The 20,398-nt window shown below is 41.3% G+C and overlaps 1 protein-coding gene across 1 annotated transcript; it reads right to left on the reverse strand.

Moving 5' to 3' along the window:
* Positions 1-3,216: 3,216 nt before the first annotated feature.
* On the reverse strand, positions 3,217-15,741 carry LOC115226630 (60S ribosomal protein L37). Its single transcript, XM_029797642.2, has 4 exons — positions 15,603-15,741; positions 11,488-11,623; positions 7,343-7,427; positions 3,217-3,339 (listed from the first exon to the last, which is right to left on the reverse strand). Exons 1-4 carry the CDS (start codon positions 15,603-15,605, stop codon positions 3,258-3,260), a joined length of 306 nt encoding a protein of 101 aa, XP_029653502.1. The 5' UTR covers positions 15,606-15,741; the 3' UTR covers positions 3,217-3,257.
* Positions 15,742-20,398: the final 4,657 nt, after the last annotated feature.

The raw sequence follows: 20,398 nt of genomic DNA on the forward strand, positions 1-20,398 counted from the left end.
TGTCCCCCACCTTGGCATCCAGCTGTAGAAACTCTGCCAGATCAAGATTGGAGCCTGGTGCAGCCATCTGGTTCGCCAGTCCTCAATCAAATCGTCCAACCCATGCCAGCATGGAAAGCAAACGTTAAATGATGATGATGATGATGACAGTACAGCTACAGAACACTATATAGCATCATAAAAGAAACTGTCCCCCACCTTGGCATTAGGAAGGGCATCCAGCTGTAGAAACTCTGCCAGATCAAGATTGGAGCCTGGTGCAGCCATCTGGTTCGCCAGTCCTCAATCAATCGTCCAACCCATGCCAGCATGGAAAGCAAACGTTAAACAACGATGATGATGATGATGATGACAGTAACAGCTACAGAACACTATAGCATCATAAAAAGAAACTGTCCCCCACCTTGGCATTAGGAAGGGCATCCAGCTGTAGAAACTCTGCCAGATCAAGATTGGAGCCTGGTGCAGCCATCTGGTTCGCCAGTCCTCAATCAAATCATCCAACCCATGCCAGCATGGAAAGCAAACGTTAAACGACGATGATGATGACGGTAACAGCTACAGAACACTATAGCATCATAAAAAGAAACTCTGCCAGATCAAGATTGGAGCCTGGTGCAGCCATCTGGTTCGCCAGTCCTCAATCAAATCGTCCAACCCATGCCAGCATGGAAAGCAAACGTTAAACGACGATGATGATGATGACGGTAACAGCTACAGAACACTATAGCATCATAAAAAGAAACTGTCCCCCACCTTGGCATCCAGCTGTAGAAACTCTGCCAGATCAAGATTGGAGCCTGGTGCAGCCATCTGGTTCGCCAGTCCTCAATCAAATCGTCCAACCCATGCCAGCATGGAAAGCAAACGTTAAATGATGATGATGATGATGACAGTAACAGCTACAGAACACTATAGCATCATAAAAAGAAACTGTCCCCCACCACCTTAATGACTTTGCACCTTTCAAAACGAACCTACATAAATTGGTTACTAACATCTATTTATTTAAGTAAATAACACCAAACTGTGAGCTGACATTAAGATATGCTAAGACCTCCACTATTATTTCTATATTATCTGATAAGACAGACAAAAGGAGTTGATAATATCAAAACATGACGGCTACTGTGGTTTGGAGTAAACAGATAGAAAAAGAAAATTAAAATGCTGATGTTAGCCCCGTAAGAATTCTGGTCGACTGATCTGATGCCCCTGGTTGATAGAGAATGGGCAAGTTCAAATTAACTAAATCTAGCATCTTACACCAACCCACCAATGTCCTAAAATGAAACCATTGCATCATCGATATTTAAAAACTACAAGTTAATACCTGATTAATTAAAAACAATGTGGATAAATAAGTAATTACATTTGACAGAATAATTTCAATGCTAAAGAATCCACCGAAATTATCTACCTTGATTTATGGTCAAACTGGCCAGATCCAGCCCCTTACACTTACCTACAATGTTATGCGAAAAATTAAACCATTGCAATATTGAAACCTCAAAGCTACAAGTTAATATACAATTAAACTTCTATATTACCTGTTTCTTTACAACCCACAAGGGGCTAAACACAGAGGACAAACAAGGACAGACACACGGATTAAGTCGATTATATCGACCCCAGTACGTAACTGGTACTTATTTAAATGACCCCGAAAGAATGAAAGGCAAAGTCAACCTCGGCGGAATTTGAACTCAGAACGTAACGGCAGACGAAATACGGCTAAGCATTTCGCCCGGCGTGTTAACGTCTCTGCCAGCTTGCCACCTTATTACTCGCCTAAACTTCCATATTACCATGGCTGTTGCCAGCACCACCATGACTGGCTTCTGTGCCAGTGGCACATAAAAGGCACCAACCGATTGTGGCCACTGCCAGCAGCACGTAAAAAGCACCCACTACACTCACAGAGTGGTTGGCGTTAGGAAGGGCATCCAGCTGTAGAAATACTGCCAGATCAGACTGGGGCCTGGTGCAGCCTCCTGGCTTCCCAGACCCCGGTCAAACCGCCCAACCCGTGCTAGCACAGGAAACTGACGTTAAACGGTGATGATGATGATTACCACCCATGAGTGCTTATTGTTTTGTAAAATAGAATTTTCCGTTTGAAGCCCTGGGTGGATTTTCAAAAACGCCTGATATCTAACACAGTGCCCCGCAACCTTTTTTCACTTGCAGTACACTTAGTCTTTTCAAAATTCGGCAGCAAAACTCAACTAAAAATATGAATAGAAATATAGGGTCAAAAATTATATTCAGGTTACACTGTGGCACACCAGTGTGGAATGCCCAACGTGCCTGTGTTTTTGCACTGATATGAAGTTTGGTCAAACAAAAAAGGGTTGGTGTTAGGAAGGGCATGTGACTAGACTACTGTCCTAAATAGTCTTCAACACCTGACAGTATTGGGGAAGTAGACTCTACCAATTTACATGGTTCAAGAAATTTTATCAGTTTCTCTTAGTCAAGGGAGACAACTGTTGATGAGAGCAAAACTATAAAATCTGAAGAAACTGGTGCCCCACCCCCATGTTAACAAATAATCCTTTCTACTAGGTCCAGGAGTAGGCTGTGGTAAAAGCTTGCTTCCCAACCACATGATTCCAGGTTCAGTCTCACTGTGTGGCACCTTGGACAAGTTTTTTCTACTACAACCTCAGGCTGACCAAAGCCTTGTGACTGGATTTGGTAGATGGAAAGTGAAAGAAGCCCATCGTATGTATGTATATATACTCTTTTACTTGTTTCAGTCATTTGACGGTGGCCATGCTGGAGCACCACCTTTTTATATATATATATGTTTTGTGTTTAACTGATTTTGAGGTGATTACATTTCTGTAACTTAACAGTTTGCCCCTACAATTTGTTTTTTGGTTTAGCTCGCAAGCGAAACAAAAGCCTTGAGTGGGTTTGGTGTCCAGAAAGAAGCCTATTGCATGTATGTGTGTACCCTTATGTAGACGTCACATGATGGTTGCAACCAAACATCAGTGTCATACAAGTCTGTTCCTACCCTTCCATGCAAAAAAAGAAAACAAAAAACACCCAACTTAACACCTCTGAAAACAGCTGGGGGCTGGCAGCAGAATGCATCAAAATCCTACCTGAATCATGTGGTAAGCATAGAAAAGTTGGGGTATTAAATGATGACAAGCAGAGACAAACCAAAGTAATAAAAAAAAAAAAAGGAATGTTTTTTTTTTCTTTTTTTACATTTATATTTATTTAAACAGTTCTTAACAAGCCTAACTTGTTGCCACGGCAGCTGAAGGGGCAGCTCCTTTCTTCACATGGGGTTTTGGTATCTTTCCTTCTCTGAAACCATTTCTGCAGAGACAGACAGAGAGAGAGAAAAAAAATCATAATTATTGTTTCAAACATCAGCCCAGGGCCAGCATGAGAAAAAAACAGGCATTAAATGAAAGACTTTTCATAGAAGAAGAGCACTATAGTTCACTTGAAGCATCAGAGTACGGAGGTAGAAAAATTAATGGAATAAGAAATAAGGAAAGCTTCTAACAATACAAAATGCTTTAAAAAATCCTTCATATTTCGGGTGGAAAGGCCATCTTCAGAAGAATATAGGCTTGGTTCTTTTTTTTTTTTTAAACTGCATCTTTAGAAGCTCTCGAGATTTCTCATTGTATTCATTTTTCTAATAATTTTCATATCAATACAAAATTTTTCCTTCCCTTAACCCCTTTGTTATATTTCTGTTGAAATAGTGTTTGTTTTAATTACATAATGAAGAATTAGTAAAATAGCTTCATTATCATTAACACTTCAGCATTAAGATTACTGTCTAATGTAACCATTAGTCATTCACATCGTTTCGAATTAATCATGCATTAAGCTTGTAGCTTTGAAACTTCAATGACATGACTGTTTATGTTTAAGACGACATTGTCAGGGATGTGAGGCCAGGTATGGCTGGTTTATACTGGTCACACCAGACCCAAATATTCAATCCATTTTATGTTCAAACCAGACAGATCCAGCCTCCCACACCTACCTTACAACATCATCATCATCATCGTTTAACATCTCTTTTCCATGCTAGCATGGGTTGGACGGTTCGACCGGGGATCTGGGAAGCCAGAAGGCTGCACCAGGCTCCAGTCTTATCTGGCAATGCTTCTACAGCTGGATGCCCTTCCTAACGCCAACCACTCTGTGAGTGTAGTGGGTGCTTTTTACGTGACACCTGCACTGGTGCCAGGCGAGGCTGGCATCGGCCACTCGGATTGGTGCATTTTACGTACCACCTGCAGGGAAGCCAGTCGAGGCGGCACTGGCTTCGGATGGTGCTTTTTACGTGCCACCGACACGGAAGCCAGTCGTGGCAGCGCTGGCATCAGCCACGATTCGGATAGTGCTTTTTACGTATCTCCAGTCCAGGGTCCTGGCATCTGCCGGGTGCCAGTCATAGGATTGGTTCAATTTCGATTTCACTTGCCCCAACAGGTCTTTGCAAGCAAAGGGGGGTTGGCATAGGTGCCTGTCGTCGGATGAGGTTCGATATCGACTTCGCTTGCCTCAACAGGTCTTTGTGTGTCCAAGGGAGGAAAGGCATGCATAAGTGGGCTGGACTCACTTGTCCTGCCTGGTCTTTTCATCAATCTATAAAACAATCACATCATTGAAATCTCAAAGCTATAAGAAATGATTAATTCAAAGCAATGTGAATAAATAAGCATTACATTTGACAGAATAGTCTGAAAGCTAAAGAGATAAGTCGGTGTCTGGAACATAAATCAACATAGAATCTTGACAGGAAGTTTCAATTTGGTGAAAATGTAATTCTTTAGCATCAAATGTAATCTTTATTAACATTGCTTTGAATTAACCATACATTATCTCATAGGTATTGGTCAGCTCCAAGTTAGAGTAGAAAAGGATTATCGGGTATTGATATAAAGCTGAGAAAACGAATTCCGTACCCACAGCCAAGGCTTAATCCAGAGCTATGTGGTTTGGAAGCAAGCTTCTTACCACAGCCACCAGTACATCATCATCATCGTTTAACGTCCGTTTTCCATGCTAGCATGGGTTAGACGGTTCAACTGGAGTCTGGGAAGCCATGGAGGCTGCACCAGGCCCAGTCTGATCTGACAGTGTTTCTACAGGTGGATGCCCTTCTTAACGCCAACCACTCCGTGAGTGTAGTGGGTGCTTTTTACGTGCCACACGAGGCTGGCAAACGGCCATGATCAGATGGTGCTTTTTACATGCCACCGGCCACAATCGGATGGTGCATTTTACATGCCACCGGCGCGGAGGCCAGTCGGGGCGGCACTGGCAATGGCCACATTCAGATGGTCCTCTTACTGATATCACAGCACTGGCAACGGCCACATTCAGATGGTTCTCTTACTGATATCACAGCTAATTTCCATTGATGTTGATCAATTTCGATTTGATTTTCATTTTCACTTGCCTCAACAGGTCTACACATGTATAAAATAAGCTGATAAAAAGAGTACAATGAACTTCCCAAGAGTGTCCATTCTTGTCCGTTGCCAGCCTTGCCTGGCCCCCGTGCCAGTGGCACATAAAAGCACCATCCGCTCGTGTCCGTTGCCAGCCTCGCCTGGGCCCCGTGCCAGTGGCACATAATAGCACCATCCGTTCGTGTCCGTTGCCAGCTCCGTCTGGCACGTAAAAAGCACCTACTACACTCATGGAGTGGTTGGCGTTAGGAAGGGTATCCAGCCGTAGAAACACTGCCAGATCAGACTGGGCCTGATGCAGCCTTCTGGCTTCACAGACCCTAGTTGAACCGTCCAACCCATGCTAGCATGGAAAGCGGACGCTAAATGATGATGATGATGATGAATGAGAAAAAAAATCTAGCATTTGGGATAGAGTGCTTCCTCAGGGAAGAAGGAGAAATTAAAGGGACAGCAGAGAGTTACATCCTCTAAGTTTAAAGAAAAAACAAACCAGCTGCTTAGAGGATGTAAACCTTTGCTGTCCCCCAATTTCTCTTTCAACTTTAACCCGGAAGGACTGTATCCAAAACGTTATCACAGAGCCTCAAGCATTGACATTACTTTTTCCAATGTCAACAAAATCATTCACCCTCTGGGCCTTGTTCCTTCTAAGACAAGTAAAATAAAAGATTTCTTTCTTATAGAGACAGTAAGAGCATTTGGCTGTAAGACAAAAACCTCAATAATATATTCGTGAAATCGAAATTGCTCAAAAAAATCAATGGAAATTGTAGTTGTGGTACCAGTGCCAGCCTCGCCTGGCCCCGATTGGCCTCTGTGCCGGTGGCACGTAAAAAGCACCCACTATACTTACGGAGTGGTTGGCATTAGGAAGGGCATCCAGCTGTAAAAACACTGCCAGATCAGACTGAAGCCTGGTGCAGCCTTCTGGCTTCCCAGTTGAACCGTCCAACCCATGCTAGCAAGGAAAGCGGACGTTAAACGATGATGATAATGATATATGCATGTATATTATATATATATATATATATATTATATGTGTATGTGTGTATGTATGTATATATATATGTATGAATATCACTCACTACACTCACGGAGTGGTTGGCGTTAGGAAGGGCATCCAGCTGTAGAAACAGTCAGATCAGACTGGGCCTGGTGCAGCCTCCTGGCTTCCCAGACCCCAGTTGAACCGTCTAACCCATGCTAGCATGGAAAGCAGACGCTAAACGAAGATGGTTGAGGTGGGATGAAAATATTTAAGCGTCTCTTACAAATTTTGTGAAGTGTGATGCAGTAATTTGTTATTTGATCTGTGTTGCACAAAGTCAAAGCATTGAGAACCACAGGCTTGATGACAAAGTGCAATGCACTTGATCTTGATTGGGGTGAAGAGTTACCGTATTTTCCAGCACAAGTTGATGTAAGCTGTGAAAAGAAGGGCCAAGTTCTAATTGTGAAGGTTACCTGTGGTAGATCAAGGAAGACGTGGAATAAAGTGGTGGGAAAGGATCTTGGGACGCTAGGCTTCACTGAGGAAATGACAAAGGACTAGATGTGGCAATTTGCTGTACTTAATAATACATATCAAGCTAAGTAAAATGGACCTGTGGCATAAAATATATAAAATATCAACCTAGATAAAATGAGATGGTCTTCAATGGAACACACGTGGCAACAAGTCAGCAGGAACCTAACACAAATCTGCTGGACCGACCTAGGGCTAAATGAAAAAATCAACAAAATTGACCAACAATGATTCAGTGAGAGGGAAAAGTTGTCTTAGATGAGATGGTCACAAACGGAATACAAATCCAGTGATTGAAATCCCAAGAGGACAAACCACCCAAAACACACGAGATGGGATTATTCAGACTTACTTGAATCTTCTGTAAACTGATTTCAAATGCTTCATACGACCAGTTCCAGTGGTCCTCCTCCTACGTGACTTTACACTCCAGTTGTCTGAAACACAAAGAAAACAACTCTTCATTGGGTCAGTCATTACAGGAAAAAAAAATACACAGGCCTCACTTCAATCATTAACTTTTTTCAGAACAACCCGCTGTGCTTGAGGAGACCTATTGAGTCAAGTACATGAACACCAAAATAAATATCAATGGAAATAGTAGTTGTGATACCTATGCCGGTGACACATAAAAAGCACCATCCGAACGTGGCCGATGCCATCTCCGCCTTGACTGGCTTCCGTGCCAGTGGAACGTAAAAAGCATCATCCGAATGTGGCCGATGCCAGTGCCGCCTTGACTGGCTTCCGTGCCGGTAGCATGTTAAAAGCACCAACCGATCGTGGCCACTGCCAGACTCCCCTGGCACGTAAAAAGCACCCACTACACTCACGGAGTGGTTGGCATTAGGAAGGGCATCGAGCTGTAGAAACACTGCCAGATCAAGACTGGAGCCTGGTGCAGCCTCCTGGCTTCCCAAACCCTGGTCGAACCGCCCAACCCGTGCTAGCGCAGAAAACGGATGATGTCCCATTTCAAAATCTTGAAGGAACATAGCTTAGGGTATTCAACTCGCTAAAACGTACGGTTGTGAGTTTGATTTCCAGTGGTGCGTTGGCTCCTTCAGCAAGACACTCTATCTCACATTGCTCCAATCCACCCAGCTATTTGAAAGGACCAGCCTTGTCATGTTGAATTTCCCCCCGAGAACTACATTGAAGACTTTATTTACATTTGTCCTCATCTTGTTTGTTGTTAACACGTTTTAAAGTGTACATTTCTGTGCTTGGTTGAGGCAGAATTTCTACAGCCTACCTTGTAACCACCTTTACCTGATTCCAAATAAGGTAATATTTCCTCATAGCCAGACATGTTCTCACAGAATGGAAATAAATCATACTGCTAGTATGGCAGTGAAACACATTTACAACTGTCACACAACATCAAGACAATACAATACAATACACACATACACAAGTTGATTTGGTAGACGGGATCTGAAAAAACCCTATTGTATATTTCAGTCATATTATGCGGAGAGAATCCCTGGAGAAGGACATCATGCTCGGAATGGTCAGTGGCAAGAGAGCAAGAGGCCGGCCAAGAACCCACTGGCTTGACACCATCAGCAGTGATACCGGAATGGACATGGCCAATCTGAAAGAAGCAGCCCAGGATAGAACTGACTGGAGGACACTGATCCAACGAGTGACTGAGAGTTGACTTCGACTGAGCGGATATATATATATATATTATATATACGGAATGGTCAGTGGCAAGAGAGCAAGAGGCCAGCCAAGAACCCACTGGCTTGACACCATCAGCAGTGATACCGGAATGGACATGGCCAATCTGAAAGAAGCGGCCCAGGATAGAACTGACTGAGAGTCGACTTCGACTGAGCGGTTAGAGAGAGAGATTCTTCAGATTGTGTAATAGTTGTAAATGAGTCACTGTCATAAAATGAGTATCCATCATTCATTCATTTCAAATATTCCATTGATAACAGGAAAGGCATCCAGTTACTCTTTTACTTGTTTCAGTCACTTAACTGCAGCCATGCTGGAGCACCGCCTCTAGTCGAGCAAATCGACCCCAGGACATTCTTTGTAAGCCTAGTACTTATTCTATCGGTCTCTTTTGCTGAACCGCTAAGTTACAGGGACATACACATATATATATGACAGGCTTCTTTCAGTTTCCGTCTACCAAATCCACTCACAAGGCTTTGGTCGGCCCGAGGTTATAGTAGAAGACACTTGCCCAAGATGCCACGCAATGGGACTGAACCCTGAACCATGTCGTTTGTAAGCAAGGTACTTACCACACAGCCACTCCTACGCCTATTTATATACATATATACGACAGGCTTCTTTCAGTTTCCGTCTACCAAATCCATTCACAAGGCTTTGGTCGGCCCGAGGTTATAGTAGAAGACACTTGCCCAAGATGCCACGCAGTGGGACTGAACCCTGAACCATGTCGTTTGTAAGCAAGGTACTTACCACACAGCCACTCCTACGCCTATTTATATACATATATACGACAGGCTTCTTTCAGTTTCCGTCTACCAAATCCATTCACAAGGCTTTGGTCGGCCCGAGGTTATAGTAGAAGACACTTGCCCAAGATGCCACGCAATGGGACTGAACCCTGAACCATGTCGTTTGTAAGCAAGGTACTTACCACACAGCCACTCCTACGCCTATTTATATACATATATACGACAGGCTTCTTTCAGTTTCCGTCTACCAAATTCATTCACAAGGCTTTGGTCGGCCCGAGGTTATAGTAGAAGACACTTGCCCAAGATGCCACGCAATGGGACTGAACCCTGAACCATGTCGTTTGTAAGCAAGGTACTTACCACACAGCCACTCCTACGCCTATTTATATACATATATACGACAGGCTTCTTTCAGTTTCCGTCTACCAAATCCATTCACAAGGCTTTGGTCGGCCCGAGGTTATAGTAGAAGACACTTGCCTAAGGTGCCACTCAGTTTGTCCCCTCTGTTTATCTCCTTGATTGTGAAAACACAATTTTATAAAGTACATTTAACCCTTTAGCATTTACAAGCTATATTTGTTCAAACCAGTTATATCCAGCCCCTCACACCTACCCTACAATGTTATTCTTCAAATAATTGCATCACTGAAATCTCAAAGCTACAAGATCTTTACTGTTAAATTTAACTTCAAGTTATTAAGAGCCAATCATACTCCTGTGCATGGTAATTATTTCATCATCATCTTCATTTAGCGTCTGCTTACCATGCTAGCATGGGTTGGATGGTTCAACTGGGGTCTGGGAAGCCAGAAGGCTGCACCAGGCCCAGTCTGATCTGGCAGTGTTTCTACAGCTGGATGCCCTTCCTAACGCCAACCACTCCATGAGTGTAGTGGGTGCCTTTTACGTGCCAGGCGAGGCTGGCAAACGACCACAATTGGATGGTGCTCTTTACGTGCCATTGGCACGAGGCCAGTCGGGGCCCTACTCTGGGCACAAGCGCCAAAAAATTGGGGGGGGGGGCAGTTAATTATATCTACCACAGTATGCAACTGGTACTTAATTCATCAACCCATAAAGGACGAAAGGCAAAGTCAACTTCGGCGGAATTTGAACTCAGAACAAAGACAAATGAAATACCCACTAAGCATTTCACCTGGCGTGCTAACATTTCTGCCAGCTTGCCGCCTCAACTATTTCATATATTACTGAGTCTCTTGCATTAGTTCATCACTGTGCATGTGCATTTATTTAAATGTGTCGTTATTTCAATTTGTGGCTTTCTTAAAATATTTTGATAAACAACATTGTTGGCTCCTAGCTCTTTATGGCGCAACTGTATTGTATGCAAATGTACACATCATCTATTTTCTTTATTACTCACAAGGAGATAAACATAGAGGGGGCAAACAAGGACAGGCAAAGGGATTAAGTTGATTACATCAACCCCAGTGCGTAAATAGTACTTAATTCATCAACCCCGAAAGGATGAAAGGCAAAGTCGGCCCAGGTGGAATTTGAACACAACGTAGCAACAGATGAAATACCTATTTCTTTACGACCCACAAGGGGCTAAACACTGAGAGGACAAACAAGGACAGACAAACGGATGAAGTCGATTACATAGACCCCAGTGCGTTACTGGCACTTATTTAATCGACCCCGAAAGGATGAAGGGCAAAGTCGACCTTGGCGGAATTTGAATCCAGAACGTAGCAACAGATGAAATACCGCTAAGCATTTCGTCCGGCGTGCTAACGTCTCTTATTTCTTTATTGCCCACAAGGGGCTAAACAAGGACAGACAAAGGGATTAAGTCGATTACATCGACCCCATTGCGTAACTGGTACTTAATTCATCGATCCCGAAAGGATGAAAGGCAAAGTTGACCTCGGTGGAATTTGAACTCAGAACGTAAAGACAGACGAAATACCGCTAAGCATTTCACCCGGCGTGCTAACGTTTCTGCCAGCTCACCGCTGTACCCATCATCTGGCATTGCACTCAGAAAATTTTCAACAAGAGATTTGATATAAACTGAACTTACATGTCCTCTTACGAGCATTTGGATAGCCACAGGAAGCACATCGTTTCTTTTGAATGTGGAACGAGCGTCGGCCACACCTCCTACAGTGGGTGTGTGACTTGTCATTCCTCTTACCAAAACTTGAGGTACCCTTTGTCTGAAAGAAGCAAACAGTGAAAGCATTAGCGACTTACAAACTCGACACGCTTCAAATGGTTTAATGTCGATCAACATCAATGGAAATTGCAGCTGTGATACCAGTGCCGGTGGCACGTAAGAGAACCATCCGAACGTGGCCGTTGCCAGCGCCGCCCCGACTGGCCTCGGGCCAGTGGCACGTAAAAAGCACCATCCGATCGTGGCACGTAAAAGACACCATCCGATTGTGGCCGTTTGCCAGCCTCGTCTGGTACCTGTGCCAGTGGCACGTAAAAGGCACCCACTACACGCACGGAGTGGTTGGCGTTAGGAAGGGCATCCAGCTGTAGAAACATTGCCAGATCAGACTGGGCCTGGTGCAGCCTTCTGGCTTCCCAGACCCCAGTTGAACCGTCCAATGCATGCTAGCATGGAAAACGGATGCTAAACGATGATGATGTGAAATGCAGAATTTAGAAAGACAGTGATAACATCTGAATATTTACACCACAAACTACATTGAGTTGTATCTCAGAAAATACAGTATAAGTGTATGTTTGGCAGTGTACATGTAACGTATATATACTGTACTTTCTGGCAAAGTTGAACTTTGCAGACCAGAATTTACAGCCAACAAATATTAGGATGGTTTATATACCAAGATGATTTTGGAAGAGCAAAATTTCCATGTGAAATGCAGCAGGGTTTCGAAAGATAGTGATGATGTTTACCATTTAGCATTCAAACCAAGTATATCCAGCCCAAATATTTTACTTGTTTTATACTCAAAAACCTTCTCAAACCCTGGTTTCCTTGGCATATAGGTTCCCCACCTGGACAGGACGCCGGTCCGTCGCAGGTGAGCTAGCTGCAAGATGCAGGAGGAAAGAGTGAGAGAAAGTTGTGGCGAAAGAGTCAGCAGAAGTTCACCATTACCTTCTGCCGGAGCCGTGTGGAGCTTAGATGTTTCGCTCATAAACACACACATCGCCTGGTCTGAGATTCGAACCCATGATCCCTCGACCACGAGTCCGCTGCTCTAACCACTAGGCCATGTGCCTTAATTTTATGCTCAAAATGGCCAGATCCAACCTCTCAAATCTATCCTATGAAGTCTTTTCAGGTATAAACAGTCATATTACCAAAATCTCAAAGCTATGGTGTAATGCAGGATTAATTTGAAAGAATGCAAATAAATAAGCTGATTTGAATACTAAAGGGTTGGAAAATACACACGGGTAATGTGGCTGATGTTGGTGTTGTGGAACTAGCCCCCATGCTGGTGGCACATAAAAAGCACCTTTCAAGCACTTGGACTCACGGAAGCAATGACAAATGACCGAGGCTTTTGGTAATATGCTGTGCTTGAGAAAGGGGATCCACCAAGCGAAGTGAAATAGTAGTCGTGGCAGAGACTCGTGTCATGCAACCGGCACCCATCACACTTTGGGAGTGGTTGGCATTAGGAAGGGCATCCAGCCATAGAAACCATGCCAAACCAGATGAGTCTGGTGCAGCCCTGGTCAAATGGTCCAACCTATACCAGCATGGACAACGGGCGTTAAATGATGATGATTATGACCAAGAATTATGTCCCCGTTCCACCTGTGGTAGAATACTTAGGTGAATCTGAATTCAGTTGTTTTTTGTCATTCAAGACAAAATCTAGAAATCTTTTGACCCCCACATATAGACCTGTCGAACAACACCAGCAACTAAGTCCCACATTTTGATAAAATGGAACAAAGTGGTCACTGAATTTATGTTCATATTTGTAAAGATTTCATGGTTTACCTTCTAATTGTTCAATTTACATTTGTATTTAATGCATTGAGCCAAAAGCTTAATATTTTGGCTTAAATTGTATAAGATTTGGCATTCCTTCGATATAACTTGACAAAATCAAAGCATTTCACTTCGGATATTTCCGTGGAAGCAAATGACAGTTCGATTCTGTTTTCTGCTTGGAAATTTGCAGATTTTACATACACACATGAAACAGATAAGAACAAATATGCTAGGCTTTTTTTCCTTCAAGTTTAAAACGAGACATTGCTGGCATAATTTCGTTATATCTATACTCCACAACCCACGGAGATACCCTAAATGAAATGTTTTGGTTTTGTCGAGTTATATCGAACGAATGCCTTTATATTTTCATGTGATATTGCTGCTAAGTAAAAAAAAAAAAAAATTGGGAACCCTAATCCTAACCAGAAAACAGATTAGTAAATCACGAGATGGCCATGCTTGGACTGTCTTTGCTTACAGGGTCTACTGGATCGGCACTGATTTTGGAACGAAACAGCCTTCCTTATGCATCAGTACCTGACCCACCCCCATACGTAACTTACACAATCAAATTTAATGAGGAGCTGGTTTAACAGACAGTATCCATCAGTAATTCATTGAAGAGAACAAGGGGGACAAACTCCACCACAAGATTGCTTTCAGAATATTATACAGAATAGCCATAGTAGGAATACCTATTTCTTTATTACCCACAAGGGGACAAACAAGGACAGGCATAGGTTTTAAGTCGATTACATCGACCCCAGTGTTTTACTGGTACTTAATTTATCGACCCCGAAAGGATGAAAGGCAAAGTCGACCTCGGCGGAATTTGAACTCAGAACATAGCGGCAGGAATACCTTTGATCCCACGCCTGGCCTGGGGCCATATACCATGTAATCAACCAATATATATATACAACCATACACATCTGTACATGTATGATATATAATCAACCAATATATATATAACCATACACATCTATGCTATGTAATCAACCTATATATATATATATATATATATAGATACAACCATACACATCTATACATGTATGCTATATAATCAACCTATATATATATATACATACAACCATACACATAGATACATGTATGCTATATAATCAATATATATATACAACCATACACATCTATGCTATATAATCAATATATATATACAACCATACACATCTATGCTATATAATCTTGACCAGAAATGGCCTGAACTCTTTGCATGAACACCCTCCCTGTACATAACTCCATGTCCCCCTACATGGCCTTGCTTTTTGACCCCCAAAATTAAATCAACTTATAATCAACCAATATATATATACAACCATACTCATCTATACATGTATGCTATATAATGAACCAATATATATATATATATATATATATATATATATACACACATCTATACATCTATGCTATATAATCAACCAATATACATATATACACACACACACACACACATCTATACATGTATGCTATATAATCAACCAATATATATACACACATCTATACATGTATGCTATATAATCAACCAATATATATACACACATCTATACATGTATGCTATATAATCAACCATTATATATATAACCATACACATCTATGCTATATAATCAACCAATATATATATACATCTATGCTATATAATCAACCAATATATATATACATCTATGCTATATAATCAACCAATATATATATACATCTATGCTATATAATCAACCAATATATATATATATATATACGCAACTCATCAGTTTGGTATAAGCCACACAGAAGCAATTATAGACTCACAGTCAGTCCATTGGTGAAACACACGTGTCTAAGTAAGACTGGAGTCACTTTTTACAATAAAATATCTAGTTTTACATTAATTAATGTTGTAAATACTACTGTCTACACAATATATAAGTATATTATAAGCCTAATTAATATTATAGGTAAGTATTATTATACATAAACACGACTAATGCTGATAATGTCGGTTATAGTAATAGAAAGAAGGCACCATGTCGACCGAACCATCCCATGATAAAACAATGATTTAAAACAAGTTAATTAGGATAGGGGAACTGAAATAGAAGCATTCGAAATGATTTAATAGGAATGGGGACATGAAATATTAACAGAAAATCAATGTTTGCAGCATAAATACGGGAGATGATTAAGGATTAAGAAGAGACAGAGATATATTCACTCACCATTTTTGTAGCGGTAAAGACTGAAAGGACTAGAGCCTCGTTTTGCCTAGCGGAAGTGGATGTGAGAGTTGCGTGTAAAAGCTGATGAAAAGAAATTTAAATTTGACGGAACGAAATTATAGTCTGTGTGTATATGCGTGCATTTATGTATGTATGTGTATATGTGCATTATATATGTATGTGTGTGTGTATTTATTTTAATTTGAGACAGTCATCAGAGTGCAGGGTATTCGACTTGAATTCGTCTGCCGTTAACGTTCTGAGTTCAAATTCCGCCGAGGTCGACTTTGCCTTTCATCCTTTCGGGGTCGATTAAATAAATACCAGTTACGCACTGGGGTCGATGTAATCGACTTTGTCTGTCCTTATTTGTTCCTTCTGTGTTTAGCCCCTTGTGGGTAGTAAAGAAATAGGTATTCGACTTGAAGGATTTAGTCGAACAAACAGATTTTTAAATAATTTTATTTTATCCGACACTTTTGTTACAACTTCTATGTTGCGGGGATGCAAACAAACCAGCAGCGGTTGTCAGTTGGTGACGGAGGACAAATATATAGATATGCTCGTGCACATAAATGTATAAATGTGGCCATGCTGGTGCAGTGACATGAAGAATTTTTAGCCAAATGAATCTACCCTAGTACTTATTTTGTTTTAAACCTGGTATTTAATACAGTTCTATATTTAAAAGATGAGGAATTATAATAATAATAACAATAATTGTGTACAGTGCTCAGGTGTACTACAACTCATCTAAAGTGTATATATAATCAGGTGTAGTTTCGGCGGATTTCGGAAAGCATGAGGGCCTTAAAGGATGCAGTGTCATGGCAGTCAACAACTGATGCAGGCAGTTTATTCCATGCTTCAGCAACTCTGAGCGTGAAAAAATGTTTGCGAAAGTCATGGGAGCTGTGTTGTTTTCTGACTTTGTAGGCATGTCCACGTGTGTTGGACACATGGAGATCAAAAAGGTGTTCAGTGTTGTTGTTGGTGAGGTGGTTGATAACTTTGTGGGTGTTTACCAAGTCCATTGCCAGACGCCAGAGCTTCAGTGTATCCATGCCCAGGGAAACAAGGTGCTCAGAATATGGTAGGTGTCTGATGGAGGGTATGCATTTGGTTGCACGTCTCTGGACAGATTCCAGGAGGTCAATGTTCTGAGCAAGATAGGGGTTCCAAACTGATGATGCGAATTCCAAGTGTGGTCGTACCATAGCTGTATACAGTTTTAAATAAATGGCTGGAGAGCGGCTAAGAAAAGTCTTGCTGAGTGATGCCAAGACACCCTCGGCCTTCTTGACAATTTTAGAGATATGCTTTGTCCAATGCAAATCACTGCTGACAGTGATGCCTAGGTCACGCTCGCAAGAGGATTTCTTGATATCAGTGTTGTGGAGGGAGTATGTGGACGCAGGGTTTTTTCTCCCAAAATGCATGGTGGTACACTTGTCCACAGCCAGTTTCAGTTGCCAGTCTGTGATCCATTGCTGCATTGTGTCTAGGTCTGACCCTCCAGCCTTCATCAGGTGTCTTGGGGAAATTTCAAACCTGGGTTCTCATTCCTAAGGAATTTTTCAATGTTGTTATTATCATTATTTGCCTTTCATCCTTTCGGGGTCGATAAATTAAGTACCAGTTACGCACTGGGATCGATATAATCGACTTAATCTGTTTGTCTGTCCTTGTTTGTCCCCTCTGTGTTTAGCCCCCTGTGGGCAATAAAGAAATAAATTATTATTATTATTATTATTATCATTATTAATCAGGTCACTGCCTGGAATCGAACTCGGAATCTTGGAGTTAGTAGCTGCAATACAAAGAACATTCCAGAAGTCTTAAGATATTTTCAGGAGAGATATTTATTAATTTCAAACAAGTGCAAAACTGTAATCTCCTTTTACCACTTCTACACACCACTTTCCTCGAATAATGGAACTGCAATTAAAATATCTTTATAGATTTTATATCTTTATTTCTACTTTCATTTTCTTATCTCCTTCTTTATTCCCCATCTCCTTCTTTTCCATAATAATTCCTTATTTCAAACTCAAATATTTACCTCTATTTAACCATCTTACATCATCTCTGATGAAGGGATATCCATAATATCCCAGAAACAGCTGTAAGGCAAAATCTATATCTTTTAACTTTATAAATGCCATGAAAACTCCTCACAGCCTTGGGTTAGTTATTTCATTTTGTCTCATATATATATATATATATAAAATTGAGATAGGGGTTGTAAATGCAACCCTCCATGGGATAACATATATCCAATATACTGCTAGTGAAGTACCCAACAAAGTTAATACATAAACGTTAAGAATTGCGATGCAATTAATTCATTTACTGTATTATATGGGCAAAGGTAAAATGTTTTACCACAAATTCATAATACAAAATAAGAAAATGGAGAAATACATCTAAATCAAATATCAATTACCAGATAATACCCAATCACATATTTTATTATATTGTACTTATTGTATCAAATTACTCCTTTATGTACATTCCTTTATGTACACTGTTTGGTTATATATTATTATGTTCGACCCTGAAGTTTCTTATGTGGTGGTTTAATAAAGTATGTGATTGGGTATTATCTGGTAATTGATATTTGATTGGGATGTATTTCTCCATTTTCTTATTTTGTATTATATATATATATATGTATATATATATATATACATATGTTTGTTCCTTCTCGAGCTACGCCTGGCTCATAAGGGCCGGTTTCCTGGTTTCCTTGGTGTATAGGCTCCCCACCTGGACAGGACACCAGTCTGTCGCAGGTGAGCTGCAAGATGCAGGAGGAGAGAGTGAGAGAAAGTTGTGGTGAAAGAGTCAGCAGAAGTTCAACTATACCTTCTGCCAGTACTGCATGGAGCTTAGGTGTTTCGCTCATAAACACACACATTGCCTGGCCTGGTCTGAGATTCGAATCCGCGATCCTCGATCATGAGTCCGCTGCTCTAACCACTAGGCCATGTGCCTCCACATATATACATATATATTTATTTAACCAACAGTTGACATTTCTACATCAGTCAAAAAAATACTCTTTCACTTGCAAAGTTATTGCCATGCATCCACTAGTTTCAGTTGATAGTCATAAATGTTTTCATCTATGACACATTAAAAGCACCAACCGATCATGGCTGTTGCCAGCCTCCTCTGGCCCCTGTGCCGGTGGCACGTAAAAAGCAACCACTACACTCATGGAGTGGTTGGCGTTAGGAAGGGCATCCAGCTGTAGAAACTCTGCCAGATCAGACTGGAGCCTGGTGCAGCCAGTCTAGCTTCCCAGACCCCGGTCGAACTGTCCAACCCATGCTAGCACAGAAAACGGATGTTAAACGATGATGATGATGACACATATATATATATATATATATATATATATTATATATATATATATATAAGAAACATATGCAAACTAGGTATGTCTACTTACTTATAAATATGGATTTAATCGAAAAGAAAAATGTAAATGTGTGTGGATATTAAGAATACATAGTTCAAGTTACAGAAAAAAACAAAATCACAAATAAGAAAGGTAGACGTTTAAAAGTCCTACAGCCATTTCAAGGTACCCTCCATCAGGTAAAAAAAAAAGGGGGGAAGTATAGAATATGCATACCACCCGTTTTTGGTGTAACAAAAAACCCATAACCTTAAACATCCAGAATACATATTCAACTCCATTGCAAAATAAAAAAAATTTGATAAATTATAATAAAGCATTGGTTTCTCAAATTTTCTGTGGTTGGAGTGTATTCGAGGATATTTCTTCAACAAAAACACACAACAAACAAACCTGGAAACGATGGAGAGTGTAGAAGGTTGCCACCACAGCTAGAAATAGCAGCCAAATATCAGACAAATTAAAGGACACATGAGACACAAAGTATTAAAAGATCAAATGTTTTCATTGTTTAATACTTATGGAAATATTTTTATAAAGGATAGTGTCATCTCCTTCTTCAGGGGTTATCCGATAATGGACCCTAATATCTATCATATATCTGAACCACCAAGCCCCTTGAAACGGCCGTAGGATTTTTAAAACTTTACCTATCCTATCTGTGATATTGTTTTTTCTGTAAGTTGGACTAGGTATTCTTAATATCCACACGTTTACTTTTTCCTTTCTGGAAATCAAAATCAAAGTGAAATTCGATGATGGGCACGAGCACCATTCGAGCATGATCGTTGACAAAGCGGCTAACCGGCTTCCGTGCCAGTGGCACATAAAAGGCACCATTCAAGTGTGATTGTTGCCAGCCTTGCCTTACTGGCACTTGTGCCCCGTGCTAAGAGCACCATCCGAGTGTGATCGTTGCCATAGCAGCTAACTGGCTTCCATGCCGGTGGCATGTAGGAGGCACCATTCAAGTGGGATTGTTACCAGCATCGCCTTACTGGCACCTGTGCCGTTGGCATGTGTAAAAAAAAGAATTCGAGCAAGGTCGTTGCCAGTACCGCCTGACTGGCCCCTGTGCCGGTGGCACAAAAGCACCCACTATACTCTCGGAGTGGTTGGTGTTAGGAAGGGCATCCAGCTATAGAAACTCTGCCAGATCACGATTGGAGCCTGGTGCAGCCATTTGGTTCCCCAGTCCTCAGTCAAACCGCCCAACCCATGCTAGCATTAGGAAGGGCATCCAGCTGTAGAAACTCTGCCAGATCAAGATTGGTGCCTAGTGCAGCCATCTGGTTCGCCAGTCCTCAGTCAAACCATCCAACCCATGCTAGCATTAGGAAGGGCATCCAGCTGTAGAAACTCTGCCAGA

Source organism: Octopus sinensis, linkage group LG30 (genome assembly GCF_006345805.1).
Source record: "Octopus sinensis linkage group LG30, ASM634580v1, whole genome shotgun sequence".
Taxonomy (NCBI): Eukaryota; Metazoa; Mollusca; class Cephalopoda; order Octopoda; family Octopodidae; genus Octopus; species Octopus sinensis.

Bases quoted from the DNA above. Each gene is read 5' to 3' on its own strand.
- LOC115226630 (XM_029797642.2), bottom strand. The intron at 7,428-11,487 runs GTAAGTTCAGTT...TTTGTGTTTCAG, and splicing joins AAATGCTCGTAAGAGGACAT to ACAACTGGAGTGTAAAGTCA. The intron at 3,340-7,342 runs GTAAGTCTGAAT...CTGTCTCTGCAG, and splicing joins TCAGTTTACAGAAGATTCAA to AAATGGTTTCAGAGAAGGAA.